The sequence below is a fragment of the Fukomys damarensis genome, unplaced genomic scaffold, assembly GCF_012274545.1.
Source record: "Fukomys damarensis isolate Sample0158 unplaced genomic scaffold, DMR_v1.0_HiC HiC_scaffold_19, whole genome shotgun sequence".
NCBI lineage: Eukaryota > Metazoa > Chordata > Mammalia > Rodentia > Bathyergidae > Fukomys > Fukomys damarensis.
In genome coordinates this window covers 49,404,368-49,414,768 of record NW_022900931.1, presented here as the reverse complement: position 1 = coordinate 49,414,768, position 10,401 = coordinate 49,404,368, and the positions used below count along the sequence as shown (strand labels likewise).

The window sequence follows — 10,401 nt, the reverse complement described above, 5'->3', positions numbered from 1 at the left end:
TTTTTTTTTTTTTTTTTTTTGCTCGGAATCCATATGAAACTAAAAAGTATTGAGACCCCTACAAGGTTTTTGATTGCCTAGCTGGATTTACTGACAGTTACCATATCAGAAATCAAAATGAAAAAGTTTGACATTAAAGAATATACAAATATATATAGTCCATTAGACAACTGGGGAGTCACATCATCACGTATCTGGAAACTAGCATGTGTTAGTATAAGTATGAAGAGACAGTGTCTTCAGATTATCACAAAAACCTTTCTACATCGTGCACTCTCTAAAAGTGTCTCTGGGAACCCATACTGCGATTGGAAAATCGCTACGCTAGAATAAACACAGACATGGACAAAATCCACACCTTCAATAAAAGATTTAAAGAAACAAAATATGAGTTTCTACAGTAACATAAGAATAAAAAAACGTTGGTTTGATTAACTCAGAGGGCTCATGAAAGTGAATATTTTTTTTAGTGCTAGGGATGGAACTCAGGGTCTTTGCACTAAGCTACATTCCCAGCCCTTTAAACAACTTTTTATTTTTATTTTTATGTTTAGATAGCACTTTATTAAGTTGCTAAGTCGCCCAGGCAGGGTTTGAATTTGCAATTCTCCTGCTTCAACCTGACAATGCGCTGGCATTATCATGTCCAGCCTCCTGAACACCGGATGGAAGATATTGCTTTTTCCTTCAATGGAGGGAAAATCTCTGCAACTGCATTTGTACAACAACTGGTCTCTGATGATCAAATCTGAACATCACATTTAAGTGGTAGAGGTTTCTGAATATGAAAGATCAACATGATGAGAGTCACTGAAATATAGAGTTAGGAATACAAAGAAACAGCACTGTCTACCAATAAGATGCTTAGACAATGAGAACGTGAGTTTTCCCAGAACTAGAAGCTTCTACATGAAAGGGACTTGTGCTGTTTTAGAAGCCTTTAGAACTTGGCTTTTGAATTCCATAGCACCCACAAAAAAGTGTATTTATGATTAGGGTAAAACCATTTTAATAATCTTGACTTTATGAAAAATAAGAGGACTGGATAGCGAGTTTGGGAGGTTCGTGCTATCGGAGTACACAAAGCTGTGTACAGCTCTGTCAGAAACTCTCAAAAGGACTTTCAGCATTGGGTGGGGAAATGGCTCTGTTATTTTCAAGTTCCCTTCCAATCCTAGGACTGGAGAGAGGGCTTGCACAGCGATGTATCGGCCAACTTGATCTGAATCGTACGTTACGTACCTTCCCCTACCATCGTGTTTCCCCTCTCTGTGATCACTCTGATGTTTGGCTCATGGCTGGCGATGTCGGCCAGGATGACTTGGTGCCTGTTCAGAAGATTCTTGGCTACAACCAAGTCCTTGCCTACAGAGAAAGAATTGCAAGATTTGGGATTACCTTAACATAGAGAAGTAGCTTATAAAAAACACTTCACTTGTCGCCCAACATTCATATCAGTCAGCGAATAGGATGACTGTGGATTTCCTCAAACTCTGAAAATCCCCAATCCTTACTGCCTTCCTCACCCTCCTGATCTCCTAACCATGCTCCTCCTCTCTTCCGTCCAAATTTTATTTCTTTATACTTCGCATTCAAAATGCTTCTCCAGGAACTCTGTTTTTCCAGTCAGCTACAGACTTTTCTGAAAAGTTTCTACAGAGTACCCCTTTGTTGTTATTGTTATCCAGCCACACACAGATGCACCCAATACATAGGCACAACATTGCACTTTATTTAATTGCACTTTTTCCTGGGGTATTTCAGTGCAAATGTCCCGGTGCTGTCATTCATAAACTAAGTTTCCAAAGAGTAAAACACTTGTACTATACCTGCTACTTCCTCTTCACGATAGCTTATTTAGGTACAAAATAAGCCACCGATAACTTAAATGAAATACCTGGTGCATTGAGAATGAACTATGACCGCTCAGGTAAGAACTTTCACAATAACTTGAATTATAGGAGAAGCAGAAAAAGCTAAGTGCCTAGATAGTCCTAAAGATAGCAAATTCATTCCATTGCTCATGTCCAGTTTTAAGAGGTGAATTTGTTGACATGTTTAAAACTATATAAAATGTATGGAGGGCTGGACAAATGCTCAGTAAGGGGGAGTGCTGAGAGCAACCTTTGGGCTCTCTTCACTGCTCTAGCTGAGCTCTCTCAAACATTTATCTGCAGTCCATCTCCTTGTAGCTCGGCCTGCTCTCACTGTACTGACCAAGGCGGGTGGAAGCTGCTGAGGGCTCAGTCTCTTGTATCCAGGCCTCCTCATCTTCTGAGTCTCTGCAGATCTGCTGCAGATGGAGTAGATCAATGAGTTTCTTCTTTCGGGTAGCCAGTGGCTCTTTTAGGGCTTCGAACCGGGACACCCAGGACTCCTGCTTTGACCTCATGTCCTCAGAATCAGGATGGCTTATTTCTTCAAAATGTGCAGCCATGTCTGTGAGCGTTTCCACTTGATCCTGAAGGAGAAACAGAAGGTGTTTTAGGAAAACCCATCGTGGTGATGGGAGATAGTGAAAATGGGAAGATCGGCTCCTATATGTAATTAAGTCAGAGAACAGAGCAGGTGAGGTTGCTACATTAAAGGATCACCTGAAGCTAAGAGCTCGTCTATAGAAAAAGAACCTTCAAATAACATTTAAAAAGGACTAAATGGTCTAAGGAAATCTGAGGCAGATCAGAATTACAGAATGTGAAGTGTAGATGTTGCTGGGGATTTAGCTCAGTGGTTCTGCCGCCAGTCTCACAAGCACAAACCCAAGCCTGATCCCCGGTACCAAAAAAAAAAAAAAAAGAGAGAGAGAGAGAGATAGAATAAAATGATAATTTTAAAGTGTAGGTGTTGATACACTATACAGCCAAAGAAAACAAGTGGGAAGCTTTCTCTATCTGTGTTACCCATTCTTTTTCTCCCTCTTTGAATGAACTATATTTGCAAATGCAAATAAAAATTTTTGAGGTTTAAATTTGTTGTTTAACTGGAACAAAGCCTACAAGATGAAATGTGCTGCTACAAAAACAAACATCAGAACCTCAGAGAGATACAATGGCATTTCCTTAGCTGCAGTACAGCTGTCCCCATTTGGGCCATGTTTGAGACAGGAGAGAGAGTTTATTGGTATATTTTGGGTATACGGTACAGTTACATTCATCACTGGGATGTCTTTGCTTACTTTTAAAGAAACAAAAACTTTTTAAAAAGAAAATGAAAAAAATGTATCACTCCCTCTTTTGAAAATCCGTTCCAAACTATATCAAAGTCACCTGTGTGTGATTATTCTACCTCTAGCGTTTTACTTTATTTAAAAGCTCACTGAGCCATCTGCCCAATGCCCTTGATTCCACTCTTGGTAGCAGGGATCAAATTCAGTACCTTACTCTTGCCAGGCTGGCACAGCACCACTGAGCTACATCCCCTGCCCCAACTGAGCCATTCTTAAAGCTACAGCAAGCAAGTTTGCTTCCCTGCCTTCTGTACGTTTCCTGTCTCTCTTATTTAATTCAGAATAACCAAAGATCAGACATTTCAAAAGTGTATTTTAAAAGTGTAGATCTAGGGAAGAGCAGAATCAATTTTAAATGAACGTAAGTTTTCTGGGATAAGAAATCATATAACTGGAAGTGGATTTCCATTTATTTCTCCCAAAACTCTCAATATCCATGCTATGGAAACTTACTGAATAAGTTTATTTTAAGGAGCAGTCTGCAGGAATGTTGGGAGTGATAATCCCGAAACTAAGAACTTAGAAATCTGTATTATAATCCTAGCCCTGTTGTGACTTTGGAAAAGTCAGTTTATATCTTTGAATTTTCATTTTTATTTCTTTTTACCAGAAACTGAACTTGGAACCTTGAGCTTGAGAGGCAGGTGGTGGAACCATCAAGCTAAATCCCTGGCCCTGAACTTTAATTTTTGTAAATAAAAAGTTTTGATAGAGTTGACTAAATTTTCAGAGATTCAGTAATAGAATCAAAGTGGGAAGAGATAATTTCATCTAGAGCCCTTATTTTATAGGTAATGACATTGAAACAAATGAAGGTGAAATAATGTGTCAAAGATCACACCACTAGTAAGTGATAAAAGCTCTCTAAAATGCAGGCTTCAGGTAAAAAGGGTAATGGAAGAGGTAGAAATGATCAAAATATGCTATATGCCTATAGAAATATGCTAAAATGAAACCATTATTTTATAAAACATGCAGTAATAAAAACCCAGGTTTCTGTATTAAGAGAACAGTATTTGTTCTTAGAAGAATCAGTGACGTCTCACATCAAGAGTTGTGATGAAAGGCATTGAGGAGAATGGCTGGACAGGGTAGGTCCTGGGAGGAGGAAGCTGACATTCGATTCCTTGCCCTCTTGTTTTCTTAATAGTAATGATTTATTGTGGATGTGCTCAGTGCATGTAGCCATTTGCCTATAGGTGGCCAAAGAGTTAAAAACAAACCTGGCGGGCGATCACAGCCGACTCCAAGAGGCCGTGTTTCCTGAGTAGATTCTGCACATCAGCCAGGCCTTTCCCGTAGTCCTCGGAGGTGACCTGACCCTCCACCTCATCCAGCCAGCGCTTCAGGTCTTCTGCAGTATTTTCAAACAGCAGTTGCTGATTCGCTTCATGCAACTGAGTCCCTGGGAGAACACATTAGGTATAGGGCATTAAGAACCATAACTGTTACTCTCTACATGATGTTGTTCCTTCCTTCAGCTTAATCTTTTGATATTTTGAAGAGAAAAATAGCATAACTGTCTCCTAGTCATCACACAAGAATTCTTTTTATTTATTTTAATTATTTATTTTTTCTGGGGTACCAGGGATTAAACTCAGACCTTCACCTTATAACGCAGGTGACAATACCACTGAGCTAAATCCCCAGCCCACAAGAAGTCTTTTTAAATTTGGAAAATTCTGATGATATTTGGCATTACATATTACAATGTTCTCAAAACAATGAAAAGTGGTAAATTATATTCCCTGATGGAATACAGTTTTGCTGTGTCTAATTTTAACTGTCTAAAGTATTTTCATATGTCATTTGTTACTCCCTACTCAGACCTTTGAAAAGGATTCAGACTCAAACATAATACTTTCTAAGTAAAGTATAAAATGTTGGGTTGATTCCATTTGGAATTTGAAGTTTCTGAACTTCATTATCCTCACTCTCAGGGATGTTCATCACAAACCATGGCCAAGAATTTTCTGTTCCTTAAAATGTCTTGATTATTCACACTATACTGGGCTAAATTCTTTATTCTGTGAGCTTGTAGCAATTATTTTCATTACTTCTGCAGAGCAATTACTATGTCTTTGGGTATATCGATGACATTATTATAACCACATTGGATTCATCCCCTCAAAAAAAAAAAACCCCAATTAGGGTGACATCCAAAGTTATCAATATGCCATGTCTTTTCTGTAACCAGAGCAGTCATGTGTACACAAGATATTCTTAACACGTAGGGTGTTGACAGAGGAAACTAATTATTCATGCTAATTACTAACAAGTGATTAATTTTCCAAAGTTAGAAGTGAAGTAAAATATAAGTAAGATTATTCTAGCATACATATGAAATATTTCATAGAGTTTACAGCAGAGCCTAAAAACTTTTAGATTGGCAAAAAAAAATAAAAGAAACAAGTGATCACAGTCTTTAAGAAGATAATACCAGCTATATGTGATATGTGATGACAATCCCTGTAATCCCAGCACTCTGGGAGCCTGAGGCAGGAAGATTGCAAGTTTGAGCTGAAACTATGCAATTTACCTACTTGGTGATATTCTGTCTTAAAATAAGAAATAAAAAAGGGCTAAAAAGGTAGCTCAGTGTGAAGACCCTGGGTTCCATCCTCAGTACCAAAACAACAACAACAACAATGACAACAACTATATATGTATATTTGAAGAGAGACAGGAGAGAAGGAAAATAAAATTCTGGGGCACATCATATATAACCGAAATAATATTTGCATGTCTAATTTTTTGATATCGATTTTAGTATCTATACTATGACTCATTTATACTAGGTCTAGTTTATGGAACCTAAGTATACACAGCCTAATTAATAATGCACTAGATTTAGACTGCTAATAGAGATTTCATGACTCATTGATATTTATTTAATAAAAGAAAAAAGGAGAGAAGAAAAATGAAGAAAACAAAAAGGTGATTTTTACATAAGGGAAAAAAGTTTTGTTCCTACATTGTGTTAAATTTAGGTTAGATTTTATTTTATTTTTTTGGACCAGGGATCGAACTCGGGTCCTTGCGTTTGCAAGGTAGGCGGTGGAACTACTGAGCTCTAGGTTGGATTTTAAAACACTGAGCAACAGAAGAGAGACACAAGGAAGGTCGTAAGTTTCAAAATTAGGAGTTGGTTCACCATCAGAACTTCTGATCTAACCTTTTTGTGCTGTTGCCTCGAGCAACTCCTTCCAGAGGCCGACAATCTCACCGACTCGGGCTGTCACATCCTCTGAAGCGTAGTGACCGTCATCCACCATCTCCTGGCCCATTTTTTCAAGGCTGTTGAGCATGATTTCATTGGTTTCCACTTCCTTTTCAAAGTCTTGCTGCTTTTGAACACGACTTTTCAAATTCTGTGTATCCTAAGATGACAGAAAAACAAGCAAACAAAAACAATTCAGTGAAGAATGAGAGGGAGAAGTTCCGAGGACAAAGGAATAGAGATCGTCCCTGGGAATCTAACTGTGCTAAGGAGAGGACAGAAGGGAGCAGAATCTTTGTCACAGATGGTCATATGATGACCAAATCCTTCCTTCTCCGTATGTGGAAGAATGCCTAACCATCCCAGCATTTATTTCTACCAAACCTGGAAGTGGCCTGAGGATCATTTTGAATGTAACACCCCATGCAAGCACTAACATTTAATTAGAGCTATGAGAGATGGAAATCAGTCTGTATTCCTCTCCGTGCACAAACCGTCCATTCACTGGAAATGGAACTACTCTAGTGAATGCAAAGACGTGGAACCTAGTTTCACAGAATGAGTTGAGCAGCTTCCCTCCATCATGACTTCCACAATGCCATTTCTGCCTAGGAGCCACCTGTCTGTGGACTAAAGCGTGAGCCAAAATAAACTTATCCTTCTTTTATTTTTGGTTGTCAGGTATCGTGTCTCATCAATAAACAATGAAGACACTCCTGACGAGGATTTGGAGGACCTGGAACTATGCCTACCTTGTAATCTTCATCATCTGCCAGCTTTTTCTTCTTGTTGATCCAGTTCTTTAGGTAGTCTGAGTCCTGATACAGACGCTGCAAAAGCAGGGAATCTGACAGTAGTTTCCGTCTAACCGCAGCCCTTTCACGTAGCGCATCCCGCCGGGCCAAGAGCTGCAAAACCATGAGAAGACTCTCACTGTCTGCAGAACCAAACGTGGGCCCATGAGACCCCATCCTGGTCAATGCCCTCAACACTCTTCCTGAGCCCGGTGCACAGGCAGGCAGGTAGAGGCTCTGGCTCTGGACATACCCCGTCGCGGATAGCAGCAATGTTCTCTGAATCATAATGGTCATTGTCAATCAGTCTGGTGGCAGTCTCATCCAAAGTCTAAAAAAAAAAATAAAATAAAATAAACATGTATTGGTGTTCCTCCAATGACAGCTAAGTGTCACAGTTTGTGTAGCTGCTTAAAGATAAAGTACAGCAATGTGGGAAGATGATGCCACATTTCAGGTGAAAGATCTAGGCTCCAGTTATCATTTCTTTAGCAGTTGTATTTGAAAATATACCCCTTAGGCATGCTACTTATCTTCTCTGTGCCACAATCTTTTTCAATCCATTTGGGTATCACTTTAAGGTGAATATTTTATCTACTCTTAAATCATTTAAGAGGAAGGAGTATCAATGACATGTTGTCTAGTGGTCAGTCTATACAGGTTCTCTGTCTTACTTATCTATCATATAGATGGGTAGGTGGATAGATAGGTGATAGGTAGATAGTAGACAGGGCTGCATCTACATCTCTGAGGGAGATAAATCAGAAATTATAGGGGTGAAATTTTACTCATACTAGTTCATAGTTTCTCAAATCATGACAGCTCAGAATGGATTAAATGAATGGAATAGAAAAATGATCTAAAATAAAAAAACATTAATCACTGTTAATATTTACCAATGAAAATTAGCACAATAATCATATGGCTTACTAAGGAATTATTTTAAGCACCACACTGGTGAAAAGGAAAGATGTGGAATTTGTGATTTTGTATTCTGGTGATGATGATGATGATGATGGTGATGGTAATGATGATGATATGATGATGATATGTGTGTCTGTGCGTGTGTGTGTGTGTCTGTGTGTCTGTGTGTATGTATTTAAAGCCAGCATTATCCTAGGAGTCAGGCAAAGACTCACGGAATATTCCTCACATTTCTTTGAATCCTGCTTATATATGTTGTTCACTTTTCTGGGGAGTTATAACTCAAATTCACAGGGAAAAAAATCTGTTAATAGCATTAAATGAGAAACACAAGCATGAAGACATTATAAAGGAACAAATGCCATAAGGGAAAAGAAAAGATATTAACTTAGAAATCTAGACACTATGAGAAACTCTATTATTATTGGAAACGAAGAGCCAAATTATATTTTAAATGTTTCCCTAATAATTTTTTACTGAGTGTGAAACTAATCATTTTATTTATATTGTGTAAAAAATAAAACACATGATGGACCTCCTCAGAAAAAGCAATGCCCTACCATTTTGAAAAACTTTCTAAATATGCTTTGGAGAAAAAGAAATGCATTGATAAAAATAGGTATGGTTATTTTTCTGTATATTTTGTAAAGATAAATCCTTAAATTTTGGCTTTCAGAACATTCGTTATGTTTACAAAATTGAGTCAAAGAACTTTTAAAATCCCCATCAAATATTACCAACAACAAAACATGGGTAGGACTTCATAAAAAATAATCCTATGCTGTGTCAAATGGTTATAGTCATGATTCTGCCTAGGTTGTATTGGATGAAATAATGTACACAAACAGGAAGCACATGCCCCACCCCACTAGGGCCCATTTCTTACTATGATCTTCTCTTCCTGGGCAGTAAAGGCTTCCTCAAAGTCATCATGCTTCTGAAGCAGGGCTTCTACACTCCCCACTGAGTTTCCCAAGTCCTCATTTTCCAGAAAGGCCTGTAGAAGACAGAAAGATACATCCCAGATATCTTCATTGGTAAGTAACATTTCTCTTGGAATATCACTGACCCAAGGACTAAAGAAAACAGGCAAGAGAATTGGACAGCATGATAGGAATCAGCATAAATTAAAATACTGCATAATAATTAACCTCGAACAACATAAGATCTCAGATCTCCTTCCTGGTGTTCTCACATGATTTTCTTACCTGTATCAATGGATTTGTCTGCGTGAAACTTAATCAATCTAGGTATTATTTTGGGTTCTCAAAACTGCCTCAAAAGAACCACACACCTCCTCCAGGAAATCTTCTCTGATTAGGCCTGCCTGACTTATAACATTCTCCTTCTTTCCAGCCCCTTTCCAGTTTGACAACCATTTGCCTCATGTTCAGTTGTGGTATAATCCTGTTGCTATTGTATTTAAATATTTTTTTCTGTGCCTTTGCCCATGAGACAATTATAGGAGCTTTACAGAGCAAGTTCATCTTTTCTTTTCGTTATGGATCACTCCCCAACTCCCAGCACAATCTTTAGCTCAGAGACTGGTGGGGAGGTTAAATGTAGGATGGGAGAAGAGGTCTCTGAAGTCTGACTGGACGCCTCTGTTACCTCCTGTCTGCTCATCCAACTGTCCACTTGCTCACTGTCTCGGTAGAAGAGGTGAAAGTCCAAGCACTGCTGGTACTGATGCTGACGCTTGTCCCACAGTTCCAGCAGGGCAGCCCAGGCATTGGCAAGTGTTGTCATCTTTGAAGAGAAGACATTTAATTAATTTATTGCATTTAAAAAATGCAAAGCCTGTTGAAGGATAGAAAAATGCATAGGAAGTAATGCTGTTCTATTACGGTTCCAACATCTAAGCAAATAATTTTAGGATAGCAAAAATGGGATAAATAAAATAAAAGAGATAAAACATATTTTGTATGTATAAAAAAGGAAGAAAAAATTAATTCAAATGGGAAGAACCAAGAGTAAAAGTATGGGAGGAGCTGGAGATTTAGCTCAGTGGTACTGTGCCTGCCTCAGAAGCTCAAGGTCCTGAATTCAACCCCAGGTACCAGAAAAAACAAAACAACAACAAAAACCCACTAAAAACTAAAATTGGGCCATGGATGTAGCTCAGTGGCACCATGCCTGCCTGGCGAGCACAAAATCCTGAGTTTGATCCCCAGTACCACAAAAAAAAAAAAAGGGTTTCAGACAAATTTGAAGAGGGAGGAATATCAGGGTTGTAG

At 38.6% G+C, this 10,401-nt stretch overlaps 1 protein-coding gene across 1 annotated transcript in view; it reads right to left on the bottom strand.

The window, feature by feature from the left end:
* The window catches only part of Spta1 (spectrin alpha, erythrocytic 1), a 67,975-nt gene that overhangs the window by 43,872 nt on the left and 13,702 nt on the right, over positions 1–10,401 (bottom strand). The window contains exons 13-20 of the mRNA XM_033765702.1: positions 9,776–9,913; positions 9,051–9,161; positions 7,494–7,571; positions 7,199–7,354; positions 6,402–6,606; positions 4,450–4,631; positions 2,218–2,461; positions 1,243–1,365 (exon numbers count right to left, since the gene is read on the bottom strand). Coding sequence (XP_033621593.1) covers positions 1,243–1,365; positions 2,218–2,461; positions 4,450–4,631; positions 6,402–6,606; positions 7,199–7,354; positions 7,494–7,571; positions 9,051–9,161; positions 9,776–9,913 — 1,237 coding nt within the window. The remainder of the gene's footprint in view (positions 1–1,242; positions 1,366–2,217; positions 2,462–4,449; positions 4,632–6,401; positions 6,607–7,198; positions 7,355–7,493; positions 7,572–9,050; positions 9,162–9,775; positions 9,914–10,401) is intronic.